Source organism: Myotis yumanensis, unplaced genomic scaffold, assembly GCF_028538775.1.
Source record: "Myotis yumanensis isolate MYYU_CA2020_CCGP unplaced genomic scaffold, mMyoYum1.0.hap1 SCAF_2, whole genome shotgun sequence".
Taxonomy (NCBI): domain Eukaryota; kingdom Metazoa; phylum Chordata; class Mammalia; order Chiroptera; family Vespertilionidae; genus Myotis; species Myotis yumanensis.
The window spans coordinates 208162868-208189081 of NW_027223753.1; the positions used below are offsets into that span (position 1 = coordinate 208162868).

Genomic DNA, 26214 nt, shown 5'->3' on the forward strand with positions numbered 1-26214 from the left:
AAGACCAGGCCCCACAGAACTAGCCCCGTGAGGAACCCAAGCACCACGGTCCCCAGTCGAAGCTGAGAGTGAGATCGGAGACAGATTGGCGGGGGTGTCAGAGGAGGCAGCCGAGGGGGCAGCGTGCGCGCCCAAGGAACCCATCACCAAGGGAAGCAGAAGTGGCGTGCGCTCGAGGATGCCGGGCAAGAGTCCTTTGCCATCCAGATCCGGGGGCCAAGCTGGGGACTGCTGGCTTCCCCAGGGAAGGGCCCCGCCCCGCATGGAGGAGAGAGCTCTACCTGGGGACTTCGGTGGCACCGAGGGCTCCCCGAGTAGTGTCCGGGGCCTGTCCGGGGAGGGTAGTGGCTGGGTGGGCACTGGCAGGCTGCTGGCCTCAGTCCTCTTGGTGTCCGGAGAGCTCAGGGCCCCGCCGGTCAGCCAGGAAGTGGTCCCGTTCTCCTGGGGGGCACTGGAGGGCACTGGGAAGGTGAGGGGGCCTGTGGGGGTCGCAAGTGTTGGCATCTCCATTCCGGTAGCGTTCTCGGCGGGGGTGCTATTACCCCATAGCTGGACAAAGCTCCGGATACCCATAGCCACGTTCAGGATCATGGCTCCGACGCCAGCAAGATTCTCCTCCTTCGTGTCCGGGCTCGCCGAGGAGGCAGGACGGGCAGTGGAGGCCTCGCCCTGGCCAGCCTCCAGACTCTCCAGGGGCAGCTCGGGGCTGGTAGGTGCTGTCCCCTGCTCGGTGGGGCCATCCTGAGGGGCTACCTGTGTGGTGGTATCCTCTGTGGGCTGCACAGGTGGGCTGCTTGGGGCCACGGGGACGGGGGAGGTGGTGGGCTGATCCGTATTAGTGGTCCACAGCCAGTCCAGCAGATCTGCCCGGGTGGCGGCGAGGCAGCAGGTGAGCAGCAGCAGCAGTGGCAGCGGCAGGCCCAGGCGGCCGCTGGGGTCGGGAGCCATCGGGCTGTGTGCACCACGGAGGAGGGCGGGCAGGCGTCTGCCCTGGGGAGGTGGGGCCAGCCAGCTCCCGCCCGCCCGGCCCACCCTCCCCGCCCACGGTCAGCAACCCCATTCATGTTCCCGGCGGCTCTTTCTTTTCACTCTCGTGGAAGAAAAAAGACAGAAACTTCTCTATCACAGTGACATTAAGGAGGTCTCACACCTCCTTAAAACAGCCAGAGACACCAAGAGGCCCAGGGGACATTCAAGCACGTTCCCTGGAATTCCAAACTCACTGAGCTGTGAGCTGCAGGCCTCGCTGCTCCTCGCCAGACTACCGCCGATCCCTGTGCTGCTGTGTGTGCAAATGGGGTCTCAGGCCAGCACCTGACCCCAGGGCAGCTTCTGGAAGGAACCTCTTGCTGGCCCTATAGCCTGAGCACCCTCCACAGAGCCCAGCTCCAAGAGAAGGTGCCTGGCACAGGCCCCTCGGGGTGGCCGCTCGGGACAGGGCTGGGGCCATAGGACACCGGGGGGCAGCCCCCAGCCCTGCGCTCAGAGCCGCTGCAACTGAAGACCATGGGGTCCCAGCCCTGGGCAGCATGGGGCTGCACGCCCTGCGTTAAAACTGAAACTTGGTGCAAGTCCAACTCCTCGGTTGGCATTGTTGCTTCTGAGAAATTCAACATCCAAGGAGGAGCCGGAAGGGACCTGGGCTCCCACCTGCTTAGAGGTGCAGCTCCTCAGCCTGTTCCCCTCCGCCCCCCCCCCCCGCCCGCCCCGTTCTGGCCCCTCTCGCAGACGCTGGCCTGTCATCGCCCCACCAGAGACCGAGATCTGGGCTCGAACACTGGTGACTTGTGGCCTTTTGTAACCCTGACCCCTTTCTCACTGATCAGAAAGGCTCTCTCGGGCTGACCCTGCTCGTGACACTTTCATCACACTTCTCAGTCCTGCGAAGGTTTCCGGTTAAGCCCTGAGAACGACTTGAAAGGGACAGGACGCAGCAGCAGGGTGTGACACGGAGGGAAAGGAGGGTCATGGAACATACTGAGACCGCCGCTGCCGCTGCCAGCAGGTCCCACAGGGACAGACTTCCTCTCCCGCCACCACCACCCCGAGATCTCAGTCTCTGTGTGGAGAGCGGGGATTGCCAGGTCACCCCAAGGCCATGAGATGGGGCTGGTGAGGGAGCCCGGCCCACAGCCTGGGTGCCAGCCCTGCACGGGGCCCCACCCTGCCTCCTCTCAGCTCTGTCTTCACCGGGCACCTCTTCCGGGCTGTGTCTCAGGAAAGGACGGGATCTGGGCACTGCCACTGCTCAGAGGGCGTGAGCAAGGCAGCCCGCAGCTGGACATTCCTATTGTGCCCCCACCCCTTCCCTATAACAGCCTCAGCCAACACTTCCTTTGTCCAGGACACGAGAAGGATGCTGCCGTGTGGCCGTAAGCTCTGCCCGTGCCGGCTTTGGGCTGCTCGGATTTGCCACGAGTGCTGGTGTCTGCTTTGATTGTGGCTGCCACCCTCCCTCTGCAGCCAGGCAGACCCCACTGCCCAGCACCCACCCTCTGTGCTGCCCACCAGAGTGGGGGTCCCAGCCCTGGGCAGCCGCAGGAGGAGTGCAGGGGTCCACATAAGGACCCCTGGTTGGACAGAAACCACTCCGAGCTCTGTCCCATCCGGCACCTCCCAACAGAGCTGCCGGCAACACAGAGATGCCCAGCTGACCAGGCACAGTGCCAAGTGCCCGCCTTCATTCTGTGAGCCTGTGCCCAACAGCCAGCCTGCGAATAAAGAAACTGAGGCATGGAGACCTGAGGGCTGGCTCTAGATGATAGAGCCCAAAAGAGGAGAGCCAGAACGGCACTGCACACCCACATCACACGCTCACATAATCACACGCACATGCACACTCAACACTGCTTTGATGGCCACACGCCACACTAGATCCCGCGTGTGCTCTGCACACCAGCTGTCCATCCCTGTGCCTGAATCCCCTCGTCACCCCATCTTCTTCAGGCTGTGCTGGGGGTTTCAGCCCACCTTCCCCTCGGCTGCGTTCAGCAGCGAGAGCAGCTCTGTTCAAACAGCCCTGAAGTCAAGTCCCGCCCCCCAGCCCCCTAGGTTCCCAGATGGGAACATCCAAAGGGCAGGGCTCGGCTGTGGGGAATCAGCACGTCATCACGCTTTAGGACAGCTGCGCACCTAGACCCCTCTCGAAAGGTGAGGCATCCATATGCAAACATCTGTGTCTCAGGGAGGCCGTTACCAACATGATCCCCTCTATGCTCAGGATTCTTGGAAATGCTCAGACAATAGTCTTGAAAAGTCACTGCCACTAATGTGATTTTAGGCCTAAAGTGTCCCTGGAAAATCTCAGGACAGAAATTCCAAAGGCCGTCCCCCTTCTCCTGCCCGGATGGGAGAGAGAATTGGGCTCATGTGTGGCGGAGACCGATGCCCGGTTGGGGGCTGCCCCCTTGTCAGTCCAATGCCCTGGGCACTCAGTTACTCCCTGGGCCACCTGCTCAACTCACTGTTTCCAGGCAGAGCCAGGAGCGAGGAACCAAGGAGCCGTGGCTGCAGAGCGAGATGGCAGTTGCTGCCCGGGTCATCCCGGGTGAGGGCCAGGCTCTACAGGAGGGCAGCAGCGGCCCCATCAGGCTGAGCCAATCCTGCGACGCAGCAGGGCACCCCTCCGTCCTAACCCTCCAGACCTCGCCCCCACCCCCCACCCCCCCGCCCACCGCGGGGGCTGCGCCAGCTCCGAGCCCTTGCCGAGCATCACATGCCTGCAGAGCGCCTGCTGACTGTCACATGCAGCCGGAGGAACGCAGCATCGGCCCGCAGGCCCTGAGATGTCACCAAACAGTGAGGGGAGTCCTGGGCCTGCGTGGAGACAGGTGAACGGCACTGAGTCACGGGGTGGCTGCCGCTTTCACAGGGTTCTCAGGACATCCTGGGGACAAACCAATCAAACACTGGCTGTGTCTAGTGGGGGCCGCTGACTCCCAGCAAAGCACCTTTCTCTGCCTCCACTACCCCTCCTGTCCTGCCTGAAACGCCCTCTTCTCCTCTGTCCATGACACACAGCTCATGGCCTCAGTCTGTTGACACCTCCACACATTAATCCACCCCCAGGACTCTCCAGGGTGTGTGTGTGTGTGTGTGTGTGTGTGTGTGTGCGCGCATGCGCGCACGCTTCTATGTGTGGATGTGTTTGTGTCTCTGTGCATATGTATGCATGTGCATTTGTGTCTACGTGTGTTTGCCACTATGTTCGTGTGCATGCACATGTGTGCACATGCGAGATGTGCTTGTGTGTGCGCATACATGTGTGTTGTCTGCTCCTGCACATTTCCACTCACTCCCATGCAGAGAGTTTTCTTGGGATTCCCGGATGCCTGGGAGGCTCCAGGTCCAGCTTGGGAAGTGCTGCCAAGCCGGGCTTAATGGTCATCCTGGCCTTTCACAGCTGCACAGCACGTGCCCTGGGGAGGGGCATGAGCACTGCACATGGAAGGTGAGCACACACCTCCGTCCGCAGGGCTCTCACTCTGAATGATCCCAAATCCACAACCTTCAAGTGGCGCCAAGCCTCTCGGCTCCCTCTGGCCGGGTGTGCTGACCGGGTCTTCCACATGCCTGTCTTGTCCTGTGTCTGAGCAAGGGCACCGCCTCACTTACCCCCAGAAGCAACACCAGGATGTTCCCCTCCAGCACCGTGGGGCGAGGGAATGGCCATCCCTTCCTTGATCTCAAATCCTACAACTATACTGAACTTATTAATTAGTTTTAACGTTTTTTTAGTGGATTCCTTGGGGATAGATATAGATAGATAGATAGATAGATAGATAGATATCATATATAATAAAAGCATAGTATGCAAATTGTCCCCTTAACCAGGAGGTCATCCAGGAGTTGGATCAGGGCCAGGGCCGGCCAGGGGAAGGGAGGGAGTACTGGCCGGCAGCTAGCAGCCGCTAGGGACCATACCAGTGCGCTAATTTCCTAATTTCATGCACTGGGCCTCTAGTGTGTGTGTGTGTGTGTGTGTGTGTGTGTGTGTGTACACACACACTAATGAAAGGGTAATATGCTAATTAGACCAGATAGACAGGACATCTTCTGGATGTCCTTCTGGACAAAGCCGTAGCAGCTGCAAGGGCCGAGGAGGGCTGGCAGCCACAGCGGCAGCAGCGGGGTGGTGGAGGTGGCACCTTCCCCTGATTGGCCTGGTTGCCTCCTGCAGAGGGAGAGGGAGGGCTAGAGGCGGCGGCGGCGCAGCAGCGGGGTGATGGGGGAAGCGCTTTCCCCGGATTGGCCTGGTTGCCTCCCACAGAGGGAGGCCAGACTCCAGACTGCAGCCCTAAGCTGTCAGTAGGACATCCCCTAAGGGCTCCCAGACTGTGAGAGGGGGCACGCTGGGCTGAGGAACCCCAACCCCCTCAGTGTACAAATTTTCGTGCACCGGGCCTCTAGTATATACATATATGACATGTCATCTGTGAATAGAGCACAGTGCTTATTAACAGATGGTGAGAGTGGACATCCTTGTCTGGTTGCCTGATTTTGGAGGAAGCACCAGCCTTTCACCAGGAAGTCTGATTTAGGTGTGAGCTTTTAGCAGGGTGAGAAAGTTTCCTTCTAGTCCTGTTTTGCTGGGGGTTTTTTTTAATCATGAAAGGGTGTTGACTTTTGTCAGTTGCCTTTTCTGTGCCTAAGATGTTCGTGTGATTTTTATTTTGTATTCTACTGATATGATGTGTTACATCAATATTTGGATGTTAACCAGCCTTGCATTCCTGGGATAAAGCCCACTTGCTCATAATGTGTAACTGTTCTATGTTGCTGGATTTGTTTGCTAGTATTTAAGGACTTTTGTGTCCACATTTCACAAGAGATACTGGTCTGTAGTTTTTCTTTTAGTGTGTGATGTCTTTGTTGGTTTTTGTATCCAGATTATAATACTAGCCTCATAAAATGAGCTGGGAAGTGTATTGCCCTTTTATTTTCTTGAAAGTTTGTTAAGAACTGGTTTTAATCCTTTACTGGTAAATGTTTGGTAGAATTCATCCGTGAAGCTGAGCTTTTCTTCACGGTTAGTTTTTGGATTATTAAGTAAATTTCTTCACTTAAGATCTATTCTAATTATCTATTTCTTAGTGAGTTTCAGTAGCTTATATCTTATTTTTTCTTTTTCTTTTTAAAAAAAATTTTTTTTATTTCAGAGAGGAAGAGAGAAGCAGAAAGATAGAAACATCAATGATGAAAGAGAATCATGTATTGGCTGCCTCCTACATGCCCTCTACTGGGGACTAAGCCTGCAGCCCGGGCATGTGCCCTGACCAGGAATCCAACCACCACCTCCTGGTTCATAGGTTGGCATCAACCACTGAGCCACTCCAGTCGGGCAGTAGTTTATATCTTTATAGGAATTTGCCAATTCCTATGAAGTTATCTAATTTGTTGACATACAGTTGTTCATAGTACTACGTTAGAACACTTTTTTGGGTTAGAACAAAACTGAAGGACTCACAATCTAAGTAGCCATGACAGTTGGTACTGGCACAAGGGTAGACACACAAAGCAGTGGAATAGAGCTGAGACTTCTGAAATAATCTCATACACCTATGGTCAACCAATTCTTGACAAGAGTGCCAAAACCACTTAGTGGAGAAAGAATAGTATTTCGACATGGGTGCTGGGACAATAAGATTGCCACAGGCAAAATAATGAAGTTAAGACTCTTATCTCACACCACACACAAATGTTAAATTAAAATGGATCAAGGTCCTAAATGTAAGAGCTAAAACTATAAAACCCTTATAAGAAAACATAGGAATAAACTTTCATGACGTTGGATTTGGCAAAGGGTTCTTACATTTGACAGCAAATGCCTAAGCAGCAAAAGAAAAAAATAGATAACTTGGACTTCATCAAAATGTAAGTTTTGTGCCTCAAAGGACAACATCAACAAAGTGAAAAGACAACCCACAGTTGGGAGACTATATCTGCAAATCATATATCTCATAAAGGACTTGTATCTATACAATAAATACACCAATAAAAAGAAACACAGCGTAGTTAAAAAGCAGGAGAAGAATCTGAGTAGACATTTCTCCAAAGAAGACATACCAATGGCCAAAGAGCCCATGAAAAGATGCTCAACATCACTAGTCATTAAGTAAACGCGAAAGAAAACCACAATGAGACACAGCTCACATCCACGAGGATAGGCTAGAATCAAAAAGCCAGATAATAACAAGAAAGCCCACTGCATGGGAGAACATGTTTGCCAATGTTATCACCGGTAAGGGTTTAATCTCCAACATTTATAGGGAACTCATACAACTTAACAAAAGGAAGATAAACAATCCAATCAAAAAATGGGCAAAGGACCTAAATAGACACTTTTTAAAAGAGGACATTCAGAAAGCCAAGAGACATATGAAAACATGCTCGAAGTCACTAATCATCCGAGAGATGCAAATCAAAACAACAATGAGGTACCATCTCACACCTGTCAGACTGGCTATCATCAACAAATCAACAAATGACAAGTGCTGGCGAGGATGCGGAGAAAAAAGAACACTCCTGCACTGCTGGTGGGAATGCAGACTGGTGCAGCCACTATGGAAGACAGTATGGAGTTTCCTCAAAAGTTAAAAATGGAACTCCCATTTGACCCAGTGATCCCACTTCTAGGAATATATCCCTAAAAACCAAAAACACCAATCAGAAAGGATATATGCATCCCTATGTTCATAGCAGCACAATTTACCATAGTGAAGATCTGGAAACAGCCTAATTGCCCATCAGTAGATGAATGGATTAGAAAACTGTGGTACATCTACACGATGGAATACTATGCTGCTGTCAAAAAAGAAGGAATTCGCCAAAACCGGTTTGGCTCAGTGGATAGAGCATCAGCCTGCGGACTGAAAGGTCCCAGGTTCGATTCCGGTCTAGGGCATGTACCTGGGTTGCGGGCACATCCCCAGTAGGAGATGTGCAGGAGGCAGCTGATTGATGTTTCTCTCTCATCAATGTTTCTAACTATCTCTCTCCCTTCCTCTCTGTAAAAAATCAATAATATATATATATAAAAAAGAAGGAATTCTTACCATTTGCAACAGCATGAATGGAACTGGAGAGCATTATGCTAAGTAAAATAAGCCAGTCAATGAAAGAAAAATACCACATGATCTCACTCATTTATGGGTAATAAAGACCATTATAAACTGATGAACAAAAATAGATACAGAGGCAGAGCAGCATCAAACAGACTGTCAAACTGCAGCGGGAAGGCTGGGGAGGGTTGGGGGGCGGGAAGGGGGGTAAGAGATCAACCGAAGGACTTGTATGCATGCATATAAGCATAACCAATGGACACAAGCCACTGGGGGTAGGGGAGGCCGGGGGAATGTCAAGGGGTGGTGGGGGGAAGGAGACATATGTAATACTCTTTGTAATACTTTAAGAATAATAAGTAAATAAATAAATAAATAAATACCAAAAAAATAGCCAGATAATGACAAGTGTCGCTGAGGCTGTGGAGAAGTCAGAACCCTCACACCCTGCTGGCGAGAAGGTAAAACAGGCGGCCACTTTAGAAAATAGTCTGACCATTCCTCAAACTGTTAAACATAGAGTTATCCTATGTCTCAGAAATTCCACCCTAGGTATATATACCTAAGAGAAATGAAAACATGCCCCCACACACACATAAATCATACACAAAGGTTCATGGCAGCATTATTCACATGAGCCAGAAGGTGCAAACAATGCAAGTGTCCACTAACCGCTGAATGGATAGAATGTGGCCCACCCATGCGATCGAGTATTATTCAACCATGAAAAGGGGTGACACACGACAACGTGGATGGACCTTGAAAATGCTATGCTCTCTGTAAGAAGCCAGACACAAAAGGCCACAAACTGTATGGCTCCATCTACGTGAAATGTGTAGAGAAACCCATGGAAAGCAGGTGAGCAATTGTTTCCGGCTGGGGGACACCTAAAGGTTTCTTTCTGAAGTGATGAGGACGTCCTGACATGGTCTGTGATGATGGCTGCATGTATCTTAGAAAACACAAAGCCACTCAACCACAGGCTGTGAGTTAGTGCATGGTATGGCATGTGGATTGTAACTCCAGGGAGACCACGTCAGATTTCAACTACACAATCCTAAATGCTGCTTCGTTTGCATTTATTTGATTGTTGGCATGATTGGTTTTTTAAATATACTTGATGCGAGCATTTCTATCCTTTTTAAATTCCTGTTCGCCTTTATTCACTTTCTTACCATTTTTTTAAAAAAAGAATAGGGATTTGGGCCCTGGTTACCTTTGCTGCTAATGGAGTTTTTCAAGCTCATCACTGGCCTCCTTCCCGCTCACAGTCTGGACACCAGAGCTGCTGCGGTCACTGCTGTGCGCATGAGGCTGACATTAAATGGGCGCTTCCTGTGTACAAGGCACGTGGTGGGAACCGCACTCCTCGGCGTGGGGAACGCGAACCTCACACCCTGCCATCGTCAGTCAGGAGGACGGGAGCTCCGGGCAGGAGGTGGCTGGCCCTGCAGCGGGAATGGGGCAGCGAGGGGGTCCCTGGCTCAGACCCCACACCAAACCCTGTCCCTGTGCGTTAATTCTTCACCTTTCAGGGACACACTTTCCTTCCTTTATTCAACAAATACATATTGAGCTCCTACTGTGTGCCAGCCCTACTCTGGGCACTGAACTGCATCAGCTACAAAGCAGGAAAGGCCTCCACAAAGTGGGATGAAGGCGATAAAGCAGGGGGGCGAGAGCAGAGGACACAGGGGATGGCAGCCCCAGACAGCAGGTGGGACCAGGGCCTGAGCCTCTCATGATGGACAGGAGCAGCAATGTGTCCTCCCATCCCCCCAGGAGGCCGGTTCCCCACCCAGGGACACTACATTCCCGTGTGGTGACGTGGCCTTTCCCTCGGAAGGGCCAGCGGGAGGGGGACAGAGAGCTCTGTGGGCCGGCAGAAAAGACGGCCCCCTTCCTAGGACCAGTGTCATCCCAGTGTCCCCATGAGACCTGCTCAGCAGGTTCCTGACCAGGTGCAGAGTCCAGGTGTCCTGCTGAGAACAAGGCCACCCAACAGGGCACACAGGGGACGGCATTTCTTTCAAATAAAGGTCCTTGACCCGGGAAGTTAATATTTAACCAGTGTTTTCACCAGAGCCTCCCGGACACCGGGCACCACAGAGCATCCTCCAGAGAAAAAGTGAGCCTGAATGTGGACTCATCCCCATGCCCTCCCAATACGGGCACAGCCTGCCCCCTCACCTTCTAGAACTCACGAGAGCTTGTGGGGAGGATGGCAGGCCTTGGCCAGGGGGACAGGGGGGTCCCAGCCCCACACAGGGACACCACCACCACCCAAAACTCAGCTGCACTGCTGAGCTGGGCCTGTGAGGGCGGGGGCTACGGGGCAACAAGCGGCGGAGACGGGGACTGGCCAAGACATTAGCAAGGGGACGGTTCAGTTAGGCTTTAGGAGTTTGGTGGGTTGCTCATTAACTGGATTTCACTGGAGGCTAGAGGGCCAGCTCACACGCCAGGTTCCCACGGGGAGGGGGTGGGGAGCAGACGACCTGCTCAGCCCCCACCGGGATAACTGTGCTCCGGTCCGGTTGGGGTCACGGGTCAGGCACCTCCCATGTGCCAACACCCCAAGGATCCGCACATGCATGTCCACGTCATGCCACCGGGGCCTGAGGGGCTCAGAAAGCGTCGCAGCAGGCTGAGTGTTGGCCCTAAAAAGATTTGCCGAAACCCATGGCACCCGTGAACATGGCAGAGTGGGATAAAGGGGTCTTTACAGGTGCAACTAGTTACGGATCTTGAGACGAGAGCATCCTGAGTGGCCCTGAATCCTATGGCAAGTGTCCTTATGAGACAGAAAGGGAAAGACTCGCAAAGGAGAAGTCACATATGACAGAGGCAAAGCCTGGACTGACAGGGCCAAAAGCCAGGGGTGCCTGGGGCCACAGAAGCTGCAAGAGGCAGGAAGGACCCTCCCCAGAGACCCTGGAGGGAGCCTGGCACCGCGACACCTGGACCTCAGACGTCTGACCTCAGAACGAGAATCAATTCCCGGTTTCAGGCCCCCCCGGTGTGATCATTGTGCCGCAGCCGGGGAACGTGCGGGGTGTTCAGGATAGGTGGGAGCAGGCCAGGGCCGAGTTGGAAGGGCAGGAGGAGAGAGCAGCAGAACGCAGGACTTTCCTGAACAGACGGGGTGCGGACCCTGAGCCCCGAGCCCTGGCAGTGCTGGGTCCTCATCTGCAGTGGGAAGAGCCCTCTCCTGGCCCCGGGCGTGCTGGGGCCATGAGCACGAGGAGGCAGCATGGAGCGGGGAAAGGCCCTCCGGGGAGGACCCGTGGAGCAGCACTGGGACACCACCTGTGCAACGTGGGGCGGGAGACTCGGAATCGGTCTGGTCACAGCTGCCCCTTAGAGGCCACCCAGGCCCCTGGACGGAGCCCCAGTGTCCAGTGGCCTCCCATCACTGCCAACCGCATGGTCCGTGCAATTGTGTCCGTGCAACGCGCCCTTCACCTTTCTCTGGCCTCAGTCCCCTGGTCCGGCCCTGCTCTGGGCTCAGGAAATGGAGGGAAGCGTGTGCCCTGACCCCCTGGGACGCCAGGGCCTCGACGGCCACAGACAAGGCTGTGATGAGTTCCATTTTCTCTCCCCTGTGAACACTTCCCGGCAGATACGAGGGAGAAACAAATGGGAAGCACCTGGGCCCTCACAGCGGCCTCGGCCTCGCCGGTCACGATTTAGTTTATGGGGAGGAGCAGGGAAGCAGAGGGGTGTGGCTTGCCCAGGAGGGTGTGGGACACCTGGGTGCAGTGTTTTTGTTTTAAATCATCCAAATGCCCAAATGCCCAAATGCCCATTCCTTCCCTCCACACCCACACCTGTCTCCGGGCGGCCCCACCCCGGCTCCTGCTGGAGGGGCTGCTCCAGCCCCCACCTCACGCCTCTCCTCCTCACCTGCCCTCACCGTGCAGCTCACGTCTGCCCAGGGGCCTTTCCTTGCTCTTAGCCCCTTTCTCTCTGCTTATTTGCCGTCTGTACTCAGAGGAGCTGATGTGTATTACACCGGGGGCAAGAGGAACCAGCAGAATCCCACACAGCTCACAGGGAGGACTGCTGGCATTTTAATAGCAGGTGACAGCAGGTCTCCTCGTTCTAACCCCTCACTCTTCATCGCCAGCAGGCTTCTCGCTGAGCTGGGCTCGAGGCATGTGGCCTGGGTCCCATCACGGAGCTCAGCTTCGCACCCGTCTCCCCTCACATGCCCGATGCTGGGACACTGTTTCTGGGAGAAATTGTCCTGTTCCCTTAAATTAAAAGTATGGAGCAAGCTGCAGGAGACGTGGTTCTCTCCCTCAGGGAAGACCAGCCCCCTCCAGAGAAAGGACTCGTGTGTCTCACACACGGTCTGTGATGGGGGAGGGGAGGGGTCTCGGTCAAACCCACTCACCACACCGGGCAGCTCTGCCAGGACCTGTGGGAACGGGGAGAGGGCACCCCGTCTTCTCCTCATATCACCCCCAACCCGAGAAAAATAAAACTGTATTCGTTCCGTGGAATAAACCAGGGGGGTGCTAAGGAGGAAAATGTGCCCGAGAGACAGGGGCGTGGGGGGCATCCGATGGTCCCCCCAACCCCCAGAAAATGACAAAGCTCGATTCTGACAAAGATGGGGGTGAGAGTCCCGGGGGTCTGGGCAGCGCAGGGAGGTGGGCTCCCTCGAGGACGGTCTGTGTAACCCCCAGGGCAGGGCCCGCAGGGGGTGGCAGGAGGTGCCAGTGTCCATCCTGGGGACACCGGGAAGCCGCTGCCCACTGCCATCCAGGAGAACAGCCACAAGCATCCAAACACGTGCATCCTCATTTGACCCACACACATTCATTCAGAAGAAGCTGTGTGCTCACCCGGCTCCAGCCCTGCTCCCACCTTCCAGTTACCTGGGGGCTTCGAAGGCACTCAGCCCGGGCCTGGCCAGGGGTCCCCGTGTGCTGGGCATGCCCACACCAGGGGTGCGTGGGGGCCTTGGCATTTTGTAAAGCTCCCAGGTAATTCCTTAGGGCAGGTGAGTGTGAATAAATTAGGCAGACCCAGGCTGCTTCCGGGGACCTGGGACAGACACCCAGGAAGTCAGCCCTGATCCGACCTTTGGAGTCACCGCCTCAGCACGGACCCCACACAGAGCCAGGGGCCTGCCCACGGCTACCCACTTATGAGCCAAAAAGTCAGGGCACCTCAGAGGCCAGACCCTTCCATAACCTCCCCCACCCCCAAGGAAGGACACAATCAACTCGTCCCAGAGTCCAGGGAATGCGATCAGGACAGTAAGCTGGTGCCAGAGCAGCCATGGGACAGACAGCGTGTTTGAGCCCTGCTTCTCCTCCCAGATACTGAAGACCTGAGCGGCCGCCCACCAGCACACCCATGCTCCCGTCCATGGCAACATGGGAGGGGCGGAAGGAACAGGGGAGCGAGCATCCAGCTGGCCCGGGGTTCTCCGTTTGCTTTCACAGGAAGTCACCCAGACCCACTTTAATCCAATTTTCACTTCTGGCTGAACACACGACTGGAGGCCAGGACTCACTTCACAGGCTTGTTCGTACCCAGCATCTGGGGTGTTCATGCAGGGAGAGTCCTTCAAAGGCCAGGCTCAGTGCTGTCCCTTCAAATCCCAAACCACATCCGCCTCACGCGACCCTAAGAGCCCGAAGTGCCCGAAGTGCCAGTAACCGGAGGAAGACCATGCTGAGTGTGACCAGGTTTGCAAATGCTGATGCTATGGATCTACAGGGTGAAGTCACGTCACCCTGGGTCCCGCCTGCGACAGGCTGTCATGTTGGCAAATGACCACCAGGGGGAGCCACATACCCGGGGTTTCTAACTGAGGCTCCGTGCTCTGGTAGAAGAAATGAACCCAAAGTTCACATTTGTTCTTCACTTAGATTTTTAAAAAAAGTAAATCAATGTACATGTTGTAATACATAAAGACCTAGTAAGTAAGGTTAATAACTCCCCCGGCCCAGTGACCTCTGCATACTCTGAGCCTCTGTCACTCAGGACTCCCCAGGCCAGGGAGGGCTGCACCATGGGGGGTAAGCAGGACCCAGCTCCGCCCTGTGTGAGCAGCAGGACCCAGCTCTGCACCTGTACCAGTGGCAGGACCCAGCTCCTCCCTGTGCCAGCAGCAGGACCCAGCTCCTCCCCTGTGCCAGCAGCAGGACCCAGCTCCTCCCCTGTGCCAGCAGCAGGACCCAGCTCCGCCCTGTGCCAGCGGCAGGACCTAGCTCCGCCCCTGTGCCAGTGGTCCTGGCAGAGCAGGTGGCCCTGGCAGAGCAGGTGCGTTTCCTCCCTGGGCTTTGTCTGCCTGGGTCACTCTAAGTGATGCTGAGCAGATGTCCAGACAGGTGGGTGCTTTATTACTGGAACACAGATTCCCCAAATGGGGTCACCAGGTCAAGGGGATGAAATCCCAGAATGTGAGTGACAGAGGGCCAAGTCCCCTCCCACGAGGACGGCTGATCGTGGGTCCCAGTGCACAAAAGCAGCCCTCCCTCCGCACTGCCCACGGTGGTAGGAAGTGGTGTTCTGGGGTTTCTCATTTCCTCTGTGTGGATGCTGGCATGGGATGGATGTGTTGCATGTGGAAGGGACATGAATCTTCGGGGCCGGAGGTCAGAACACTGTCCCCTGCACACACACACCCCCGGCCCCCCACATCCTACTCCCTGGGGCTGTGAGTAGGTATGTTTCCTGGCAAAGGGGGATGAAGGTTGCAGGTGGATGCTGCTGCTGCTAACCAGCTGATCTTAAATAAAGAGATTGTTCTGGATCATCCGGATGGGCCCACTATCCTCACAAGGATCCCAGACAGGGGAAGAGGGGGGCAGAAGAACCAGAACTAAGGCTGAACTGGTCACTGCTGACTGTGAAGATGGAGGAGGGGCCACAAGCCAAAGACAGGGGCCCCTCCAGAAGCAGGAACAGGCCAGAAAACACTCTCCCCCGGAGCCTCCAGGGGACCCAGCCCTGCTGACACCCAGACTCCAGCCCAAGGAGCCCTTCAGTCTTCGGACAGATCTCCACTCTTAGGGATAAATCTGTGCTGTTCTAAGTCCCTAACTTTGTGGTCATTTGTCTCAGCGGCCCCAGGACACGCGTCCACCCTGCACTTGCTGCCTTTTTTCAGTGGACCTTCACCTCTGACTGCCGGCACCTGCGGCTCCTCATTCAAGGGGCCCCTTCTCTGCCGTCGCCCCAATACTCCAGGGGCTCCTCTGGCAGCTCCGTCAAGGTGCCCTGCTTTCAGAGCACACGCTTCCTTCTGGTCTGCCCTCGTTCTCCCGCCACACATACATTTTCAATTCCTCGGTCCCTCACCATGCGCTGGGGGTCCTGACCTGTCCCCTCAAAGCCACTGGATAATTCCTAAACAGCAGCCTAATGTGTTCCATTTCCTTCGAACATCTGGACCTGCAGGCTGTTGCCTCTCAAACTGTGGGCAAGGACCAGCCGCCTCCCCAAAATCCGTGGTGGCAAGCACTTTTGTAAAACATGATAAAAATGTCACGGCGATACTGAATGGCTAAACACATCTCCAAACAGGTGCTGCCACTCTGTGCCCACCTCAGCACAGACGGGACCACCGCTGTGTGCACCCGGGCCCCAACCGCTCTCAGAGCACTGGTCAGCGGCTGGAATTCACTTTACTCCCGTCACAGCGGGTGTCTCCTAGTGTCTTCCAGCTGCGCGGACAGGACAGCCCTGTGCGTGCCGGTGAACAAGGAGGCTGCTTTCCACGAGAATGCACACTCACGTGCAGCTGGGTGGCCAAGTGCCCGCCGTCCCTGGGAAGAAGCTGCCCCGCAAACCGGCCCCACCAGCCCCACAGACAGGGCCAGCCCTGGACCAGGCAGAGGGCTGCCTGGCGAGGCTGGCAGAGAGGAAGGAGAGGTTGGCAAGAGAGCTTGGGAAGGAGCAGGCAGGGAAAGGTGCGCCCACCCCTACTCACCAGTCAGCGACAGCTCGGGGAGCCCACCTGGGGACGGGAGTGTGTTATACCTGATTGTGTGAGACTGAAGGTGAGTGTGTGATGTATGAGTGTGAAAGGCAGTGAGTGTGAGAGTGGGTGACACACCCACCTCCAGAACTCGGGCACTTGAACCTGCAAACACCTCAGAGGGGACAGTGAGACGTGCTGACAGGAGCCAGGGGGGCTGGATACTCGGGGGACAGTCCATGGGTCCTCGAGGCCCCTTCCTGTCTGCAGCCTGCGCAGCTCCATCCTGGGCCTCAGCCCAGCCAACGTCCAACAGTCAACCTTTTCACCTAATTAAAAACCCATCTTGTTCCAGATACAAGCTGGAAATGGGTATTAAATCACGAGAAATGTGGTCCGCAGGAAGTTATCAGAATGAGCATTGGTTCATCTGCAAACAGGCTGGTTCTATGGGGCCCCAGGCACAGCCCCTCTTATGCCCACCTAGCTCATGGGGCGGTTTCCCCTCAACACGGCTGGACGGGTTCCCAACGGAGGTGGCTACTTCCCAGCCACATCCCAGAGGAGGCAGGAGGTGCAGTGTGCACGCTACCCGTCTCCCAGGGGGCCGGGGTCACTTCTAAATGAGGTCCCCCTCAGGGACGACAGAAATGACTGTTAAAATCCGTGTCAACCAGGGGGCATTTCACTGAAGAGAGAGGGAGTGAGAGGGCACCAAAGACAGGATTTTTTAAAGAAATAATTTGTATTAATTTCAGAGAGGAAGGGGAACAGAGAAATAGAAACATCAATGACAAGAGAATCACTGATCAGCTGCCTCCTGCACCCCCCCCAATGGGGATAGCCTGCAACCCAGGCAGATACCCTGACCAGGAATCGAACTGTTGAACCGTGACTTCTTGGTTCATAGGTCGACGCTCAACCACTGAGACACCCCGGCTGGGCAAGGCAGGATTTTAGATGGAGCCCCTGTTCTTTCTCAGCGAGGTCACTGTCTACAAGGGCCCCAAATGACCCCAGCCCAGGCCAGACCTGACCTCCCCCCCCACCCTCCTCAGGGCCTAAGCCCCTCTCCGAGGGCTCCGGTGAGCAAGCTCACCCCCGCCAGGACCCTGGCCAGGATGAGGCGGTGCCCCACCTCTCCCCCCTCAGCTGCCAGCCTGTGCCCTCACACTCACCCCAAACCACCGGCTAAGAGTCACGTGGTAACAAGGAGGTGCTGGCAGAAGGCCCGAGCTGCAAATCCAGCCTCTCCCTCCCTCTGGGTTTCTTCTCCACGTTGATGATAAATGTAGTTGGAACCGCCCGGAGTACAGATGGCACAGAGTCCAGAACTGCTGGGTCACCAGCACGTCCCGTCTGCAGGGCTGGCCAAACAGGAGGACCAAACTCTCGGCTGGGCCCCGTCCATCCACCATGGCCAGGCTTCTGATTGGAGAGCAGGTTTCAGGCCCTCACAGCTGTCCCCCCAGAAGTCACCCTGACGCCCTGCTCCTGGGCTGGTGTCGAAGAGCAGAGATGCCACTGCACCCCCCAGTCTTCCTGCAAAAGCACCAGTCACCCCCACCTGCCCCGTAAAGCCATTCCCTCCAGGTTTCCAGAGAGCTGGCTCGCAGGCCTGGGGTCCCTGAGAGGCTGGCCAACATCACCTGGCGCCTGTCCGCAGCCTAACGTTTCTCAGCACCTTTCCGGCATCCTCACAGTGCCCCCTGCAGCCGAGCTCTGTGAGCCCATTTGCAAGAGAGAAAAACTGAGGTGCAGAGAAGACATGGGACCCGCTGGAATGACACAGCTGGCTGGAGGCCTAAAGGAAGCAGACATTGAGGTGCACGGGAGCCAGGACTCAGGAATGCATCTTGTTGGGGCTTCCCACCGGGTCCCCAGCCTGTTCTTGCAGGTGGCACTTCGGTAAGTTCAAGCCTGACGAAGGCCAGCGGGTTCGGTGAAGGGTCTGCTGGGGACCCGCCTGCACAGCCCACAGACATTCACAGCCCCCAGCCCCTCCCAGGCCATTGCCCAGCCCAGCTCAACACCTTCATCCCCCAACGGGACCAGGGTGGTCCCGTCCACACATGCGGCCGGTAGCGAGGACCTCATCTTTGGAAGTTTTGTGAGGTTGTACCTATAAAAATAAAGACTTTTTTCTTTACTTTTAAGATTGAACGAAATGTTCCATCCCATCATCCAAACTTCCTCCCGACATCTGAACAGACGACGGCTTCTTCCTCCTTCTTCTCCTGTGATACTTATGGGTCAAACGAAATTAAACATTAAAGAGAGTCTGTGACCCTTTCAAAGTGAAACCGGTGTGAGTATTTTCTTTGGCTAAACGATCATGTCGTCTCAAAGAGGATTAATATCTGTGCAATTGCCACTTTTCTCTGGAACCTGTTTGGAGTTTTCTCGGTCGTCACAGGGAAAGGGGACGACGAGGGTGCTCTGGAGGGGACATTTCTCGAGGCCAAAGTCTGGTGGGCGGACAATGAGGTCCTTCTGACAAGTGAAGCAGGGAGGGAGCTCCGGCCGGAGGGGCCTGGGCTGCCCCTTCCCAGCAGGCACCTGGAGCAGGTCCCAATCACAGGTCCTATGTCAGCCCATCCTCTGGGCTGAACCTCCACCAACCTCAGAAGAGGCCTTTGGGGTGCTCCTCCCCAGGGACCCAGCCTGTGGTTCCCAAATGCCCTCCCAGTTTGGGGCTGCGGCCCCCAGCACAGGGAAGTCTTTGCATGATTCACACTTGACCCCAACTTGACTGGACCAAGTCAGCAGAAGACATGGAGGCTGGGTCCCTGAGACCATCCGTGCATGCCTCCCGCCCGCCATGGACGCAGAGCCAGCCGAGCCTGGCTCAGGATGGCCTCACACCGCCCCTTCCCCCACGGCCCACGTCTGCCCCAGCTGGCCCCGCCCTCGTCACCCCTGCACTAGTCCTGGGTCCCTGTCTGAAATTGCCTCAAGTGCCAATATGGAAAGGCACAGAGAGCAGCGGGGGTCCTCCTGGGGCCTGGGGAGATTCTATGGGGTCTGGTCACGTACCCAGCACAACGACTGGGGCCCTGCAAATGTCACCCTCTTCTGGGGCACCGAGAGCCTCCACTGGAATGAGTCCTCCTCCCCCATGCCATCAGGGCTGCCTCCCTGCACCCTATGGCCGTGTGGGGTGGGTCCTGCCCACCTAACCCTCCCTCCCCCACTGTGAGCAATGGGAGGTGGGGGACCCAGGGCCCAGCACTGTCCCTGCACACAGTAGGTGCTTCAGGGAGGTCTCTGCAAACACCTCCCTGCTGCCCTTAGACCCCACGGGAGGGAATGGAGCAGGGAGAGACCAGCAGAGCTCTGTTCTGTCTCAGACCCCCTCCCGGGCCAGCCTGACAGCCCAGATAAGCTGTTATGATTGGAATGTGACCTCCAGGGATGTCAGCCCCCAGCCCTGCAAATAAATCACCTGCGAGACAAATGCCCAGGCGCCTGCTGGACAGCAGACTGCGGGCGCCCGTTCCCCCCACCTTCCTGTTGGTTCCTCCTGATCCCCCGCCTCGGGCCTGCGCCACCCGCAGACCTGCCATGTGTGTGAGGTGACCGTGGAGTGACCGTCCTGGTGGGGCGTCGTGACCCCCGCTTCCTGGGCTGGCCTGTCCCTGCTAAGGGCCTGCTGATGAAAGGCTGGGGCCCGGGGCTGCTGCCAGGAACCCGCCCAGCCACAGGCCTCCCTGGGGGCTCCTGCCTAAAATGAAAGCAATCTCACCGAGGACCACGAGACCTGAGGCCAGGACCAGCCCTCTCCACATTCCTGGGTTTTCATCGGCTTAGGCAGCCACCCACATTCTCTACCCGCCTTTGTAACTGGACCCAGGGTCACCAAGAGTGACCCCGAGCCTGCCCTGGGTGGGCCCAGCCCCTCCTCTGGGGAGAGGCTGAGGCGCCCCACCTGGAACCCCCTCCCCGGCAACCAGGCAGGTGGCTGAGGGCCTCGGGGTGTCGGGGGGGGGCCCCCCTTCCTGCCATGTTAATCCTTTCAAGCAGCCTGCCCTGCGGGAGGGCAAAGGGACCCACCACAGAGTTGCAGCACAAACAGGGACGCCACCAAGACCCCCAGGGCCCAACCCCCACGCCTTGGACACACATTCCAGCCCCCACACCGGCGTAGGAGGAGGAGCGAGGCAGCCAGAGGCGGACCACAGGGGACCCGCAGCTGAGGGTCACACGGCAGCCGTGACCAACTCACAAAGGATGCTGAAGCAGCAGCAGAGACGGGTAAACGGACACAGCAGGACTGTGTCTGCACAGAACCCCAATTAGGCAGCCACTGACGTAACCACGCAGAATGGCCTGCAGCCCAGGGAGCACCTGCTTCCCCCGCCTGCCCGGGGTCCTGCCTGAAGCCACAGCCCCATCTAGAGATGCTTCCTTCACGTGAAAATTGTTTCAGCCCAGACGGCATAGCTCAGCGGTTGAGCATCAACCCAGGAACCAAGAGGTTCAATTCCCGGTCAGGGCACATGACCAGGTTGCCAGCTTGCCCTATGGGGGGGCCGTGCAAAATGTTTCTCTCTCTCTCTCTCTCTCTCTCTCTCAAAATATCAATTGAAAAAACATATTTTTAAAAAGTTCTTTTAGCCCTAGCCGGTTTGGCTCAGTGGATAAAGCATCAGCCTTCGGACTAAAGGGTCCTGGGTTCCATTCCGGTTAAGGGCACATGCCAGGGTTGCGGGCTCGATCCCCAGTAGGGGGTGTGCAGGAAGCAGCTGATCAATGATTCTCTCTCATCATTGATGTTTCTATCTTTCTCTTTCTCTCCCTTCCTCTCTGAAATCAATAAAAATATATATTTTAAAAAGTTATTTTAAACATTAAAGAATGTATCTTCTTATTATTTTTTAATCCTCACTTGAGGATATTTTTCCATTGATTTTTAGAGAGAGTGGAAGAGAGAGGGAAAGACAGAGAGAAACACATCAATTGGTTGCCTTCTACAGGTGCCCTGACCAGGGCCTGGGCTGGGGAGAAGCCTGCAACCGAGGTATGTGCCCTTGACCAGAATCGAACCCAGGCCCCTTTGACCTGCAGGCCTACGCTCTATCCACTGAGCCAAACCAGCTAGGGCAAAAGTTAAAGAATTTACAGTGGAGTATTACTCAGCCAGGAAAAAGGGTGAAGCATTGACAGGCTATAGTATGGATGGACACGAGATGCTCAGTGACAGAAGCCAGACCCGGAAGGACACCTGCGGGAAGGACACAGTGTAGGATCCCATGTGGGCAAATCCACAGGCAGAAGCAGGTCAGTGGCTGCCAGGCGCTGGGGGAGGGCAGGGAGGGGCTGACTGATAACAGGAAGTGTTTCGGAGCTGAGAGAGTTCTGCAACTAGAGATAGGGATGGTTGGATAATGTTGTGAATGTCCTAAAGGTCACTGAATGGTTCACTTTAAGATGGCTAATGTTTTGCTGTGTGAATTTTACTCCAACGAAAAGGAATCCGATTGTTCCCCACCCAAGGAGAGGGAGCACTGTATGCACATGAAAACTGCCCCCTCATATCCTGGGGTCTCCTGACCTCCAGTCCCCAGCCCTGGCCACACCCAACCGGTCACCACCTGCACCCAGTGGGCTGAGGGTGGTCGCCCCCCCCATGCAGCACACTGGAGGTGAACAGCCTCGCTCACCCACTCACTGCTCAAGCCCCGAGGGCACTGGGCCCCGATCCCCTGCAGCACGACAAGGGGTGCTCACGGAGGGACAGGAAGGGCCGCAGGAGGGCTGCACAGGGCAGGGGACATGAGCACAGCCACCCTGCAGATTCGGAGAAGCTGCCGGGAAGCAGCTGGGAAGCAGCCTTGGCTGTGGAGGAGCTGGAGCCATTGGAGCCCCAGGGCTGTGAGTCACAGCTGCTCGGCTCCTCCTTAGTCAGAGCTGTTAGTCAGACCTGAGCTCATGGCCCAGGTGCCAGTCCAAATTCCTGAGCCCAATCCCGAGGCCTCACCTTGCTCCGTCAGCCCCGAAGCAGCAGCAGCAGGCCCGGCGCTCCCCGAGCTGACTGCCAAGAGGTCAGAGCCAACCGTCTACTGAGCACAGAAATCAGAACCCGGAGCTGGTAGGACTCAGGGCGGCGGACCGCGCTGGCTACCCAGGGCCCGTAGGACCCCCCTGCCCAGCAGAGGAGCTGAGGCACCAAACCACAGGTCCAGCGGACCAGAGCCCATTTCGTCCACACGTCCATAACGGAGCCCCACCTCAGCACAGAGGCCCAGCAGCCCTGGCGGCCGCCCAGAGCCTCCCACCGGGGAGGACGGCGGTGCCCTGACACGCAGGCAGTGAGGTCAGGCTGATGGGCCAGGGGCAGGAGGGGGCCTGCCCAGGAGGAGGCGGCGTCCGACCCACACCCTCACCAAGCAGCATCCCAGCCAGCGCCTGCGGGCGGGAGGAGGGGATGGGACGCCTCTTGGGGCTGCCAGTGAGTGGAGGGAGGCCCTGCCACTGGAAGCTCCTTCCACCACCGGGACCCTGAGTCTCAGCAACTCCTGAAGCCTGGGGTCTTCCCATGGCCCCAGCAGCCTTGGGCCCCCTAACACTGCAGAAGGACAGACACAGGCGGCTGTTGACAATCATTGGGGTAAAAACAAAGTCATTCTTCCAAAAAACCGGGTCAGGGGCGGGTGTGTGTGTGTGTGTGTGTGTGTGTGTGTGTGTGTGTGTGGTGTGTGTGTGAGAGAGAGAGAGATGTGGCCACTTAATGTTTGGTCAAGTCTGAGTGAACTACCTCAGCATCAACCTGGTGACTCACGGCCCGGGCCCCGCAGAGGAACAGGGAGAAAGTGCTGCCCTGGGCTGACCCTGCGGAGACAAGGACTCCGAGAATGAGGCTGACCCACTGTCCTGAATGAAGTCAAGTCACCAAACGCTGTCACCCAGGCTGGTCTGTGCACTTGGACTTGACCTCCTGTGGTCCTGTACCCACCTGGGAAACTCCCAGAGGGCGGCAGCTCCCACATCTGTCTCTTCAAGTCACCTGACCACATTCTGGGAGGAAAAGGGGAGTGACAAACTCTCCAAGGTGCCCACACCAGGAGGCGTGACTAATCAAGTTTCCAGGACCTGGGTGACATCATTCTCAATCCCGAGCGTAGTGACGGGTTTCCCAACTCGAGCTCCTACGGAGAAGCGAAGGCCGCAATGACAGCCGGTCACAAGCAAGGACACCTACAGCCTTTGGGCCCTCTAGGAACTGCCCCCAGGGGGGAGGAGCTCCCCCACAGGACAGCCGCCTCCCAGGAAGGACAACGCTGGCTCTCGCTTGGCCCGTGAGCATTCACTGCGCCCTGAGATGTGTGTCAGCCCATCCAGCCCCCACCTGGCCTCCAGCCTCATGACCATCATGACCAGCTGGTGACCAGTGTCCACCCGGCAGCTGTCGAGAGGGGCCAGGCCAAATGGTGAAGGAGGTCTCTCTGCCCGGCTTCCCACACCCCCTTTGTATTCCTGCAGCTCCAGAGCAACCACTCTCAGAACCCACCCGGGACCCTCGTGACCTGGAGGTGCAGGAACGCCTCTGCATCCCACCTACCTGCCACTGACGCCGTGGCCTGTGCCCCTCAGACACTCAGAGCACAGAACTGAGGATACCTCTGGCCTGATTTGTGAGCTTTTCATAAAACCCTCGTTCAAAAGTCCCTCCATCCATCCATTGGGAAGCATTTATTGAGCCTCTACTGTGTGCCTGGCACACCAGGTACGAGGAGGCTGCAGGCCCTGCCTGGGAAGGTGGCCCCATCCTGTTGTGAGGACTCAGCCAGGGCACTGATGCCCAGGGCACCAGGCAGGCAGGGCAAAAGCCAGCAGCACCTGGAGCAGAGGGTGCAGGTGCCAGGTCCAGGAGGAGGGGTTTGCCAGGCAGCGTAACAGTTCAGGAAGCCACTGCAATCTCAATCAGAGTTTCAAACAGTAGGGGGTCCCCTAGGGATAGGCCCCCAGTGCCCCTTGGACCACCACCCACAGTCTCTTTCCTAGGTGGCAGAGAGGCAGAAAGGGAGTTCGGGGAGGGGTCCGGGCGGGGTCTGCAGCCTCTTCCCTCTAGGTGGGACCAGTGACCAGCGAAGGAACCCCTGCCTGGGCTCCCAACTACAGCAGCACCTCCAAGGACCGGCAGGTGAGGTCAAGAGCAGGGTGGGGGGTGTCATCTGGGATGAGGGGGTTATGGGGGGCTGAAGAGCATGGGAGGAAGCTGAGTTCAGGAGGGAGGGGAACGTGCAGGGGGACAGAGGGGATGCACAGTGTGGCCTACAAGCCAATTCCTGGGGTGCAGGTTCCACTCCAGTTAAGCCTCAGGTTGGCTTGTGTTAACTATGTGTCCGTGTGTGAGGGCATGTGTATGCCAGCGTGTGTGAGCATGGCTGTGTCTGTGAGTGTGTGTGAGCATGTTGGAATGGGGGTGGGGGGACCACCACCCGACTGTGGGAATAAAGAGAGCAGTGGCCCCAAGGTGAAGGTCAGGGGCTCCTGCACATGTAGTCAGTGCAAGTGCTTGGAGATCCCAAAGGTACAGCCATCCCAAGAGGACCCCGTGGAAAACACTTACTCATGCGGTATACTTGGTCTCCCCTAAAGCTGGTCCCTGGCCTTGGTGTCAAGATCTAAAGGCCCCCCTCCTCCCAGCTCCTCTACCACCCCCAATTCCTGGGAGCGCACAGGATGAGGGTCTCCCTGTAAGGATGGCACCACGAGTGCATGGCCGACCTTGAAATAACCTAAGTTCCTGTACCTGCTGGCCCCTATGTCTCATGCAGGCGGGAGGCAGAGAAGGGCCTGTGAAAGGAAGAAGTTTCCCCATCAGATGAAGAGCAGGACAAGCAAGGAGAGAAGACCCCACCTTCTTGTTTGCTAACTACCCATGATGTCATCTCTAAGGGCAGAGGGGTCTGTCTGGCAGGCAGGCAGAGCTGTAGCCCAAACCCCACAGGGCGGAGGGGCACCACCCCCTTACTTTCAGGAGGGAGGGGAGGCCATGTGCTCAGCCACATTCTGCACCCCCAACCTCAGGCCTCCCCCGGGGCTGCATGGGGGCACGTGACAGAGCCAGGACACAAGGGAGTATAAGGGGGACCTGACTGATGCTTCCCTAAAACAGCCCTGACAGAGGAGGCCCTGCAGACCCCCTGGAGCTGTCTGCCAGGCTAGAGAGAAACGGGGAGCCCTGTTACTAATGGACCCCCAGCTTCCACTCCCTGGAGCCTCTTCCCGCCCCCACCCCTTCTAATTGCTACAACCCCTGTGACCATCACGCCTACTGCTCCTCCCGGCAGGATGGCAGCTCTGCCTCCCAGGTCCCTTTGCAGGGAACTGTAAGTGCTCTGCACAGGGTTAAATTTCTGGCAAAAGCTGCAAATGCTTCCTGGACACCGTCTGTCCAGCGGGAGCCCAGAGGGCGCTAAGCAGGGCACCCCAGGCAGCAACTAACCCAACACAGTAGGAACCAGTGTAGATGCCACTGGGGACCCTGTGGGAGCCCGTCTGGAGCAGCAAGGGCTGGTGTCTTCCCCTGGGGGGGGGGGGGGCACTGCTAACTTGGGGGGGGGGGTAAGGAGCTCAGATGGGCATTAGCCAAGTTCCCTTCCTGCCCTTCCCGGCAGAAGGCCAGCATGCGTGGCAGGGCTGATGGAACTGGGCCGGGGAGCAGGGCACTCAGCACACACAGCTTCCAGCAAACACGGGGGCTCCCCTCGCTGCAAGGCCTCCCCAACCCCAGCCCGGCCCAGGGTCCCTTGGTGACCAGCCTGAGAGCAGTAGGCCTTCTCCATGCAGCCTTCCCTGCCCACACCCCACTGCTGGCCCCAGAAGGTTCCGAAGAGCAGGAGTGGGGCCCCCACTCTCACAGGGCCTGGGGAATGCCAGCCCCCCGCCAGCCATAATCCTGTTGCCAGGAGACAGGCCCAGGAAGAAACGGAATCGCGCTGGGTTAGTGTCTAGACAGCGTGACCTTTCCCCTCCTTCTCTAGATATAATTGGGACCCAAATCGTCAGGCATCGTGAGCTGATAGCACGAATAAAGGAGGAGGTTGTTTGCGGTGCCTCATGGGGACATTCCTGCAGCGAGAGGGCCATCCACTACCTGCTCTGGGGGTGCGTGAGAGCCAGCCCAGGACTTCAGGCTGCGCCCAGGCCAGGCACAAAGGGGCTTTCATCCCAGGGGACGACCCGTCTTCAATTGGCGATTGGCGA

At 56.8% G+C, this 26214-nt stretch overlaps 1 protein-coding gene across 2 annotated transcripts in view; it reads right to left on the reverse strand.

Annotated features, from left to right (window-relative positions):
* Positions 1–26214, reverse strand: part of COL18A1 (collagen type XVIII alpha 1 chain) — an 83615-nt gene that overhangs the window by 46667 nt on the left and 10734 nt on the right. Inside the window, exon 1 of one of the 2 annotated variants that reach the window (XM_070407059.1) lies at positions 282–948. The exons of the other annotated variant lie outside the window; for it this stretch is intronic. Coding sequence (XP_070263160.1) covers positions 282–948 — 667 coding nt within the window. Of the gene's footprint in view, positions 1–281; positions 949–26214 lie in introns of those variants that run through there. 2 annotated transcript variants of the gene reach the window in all.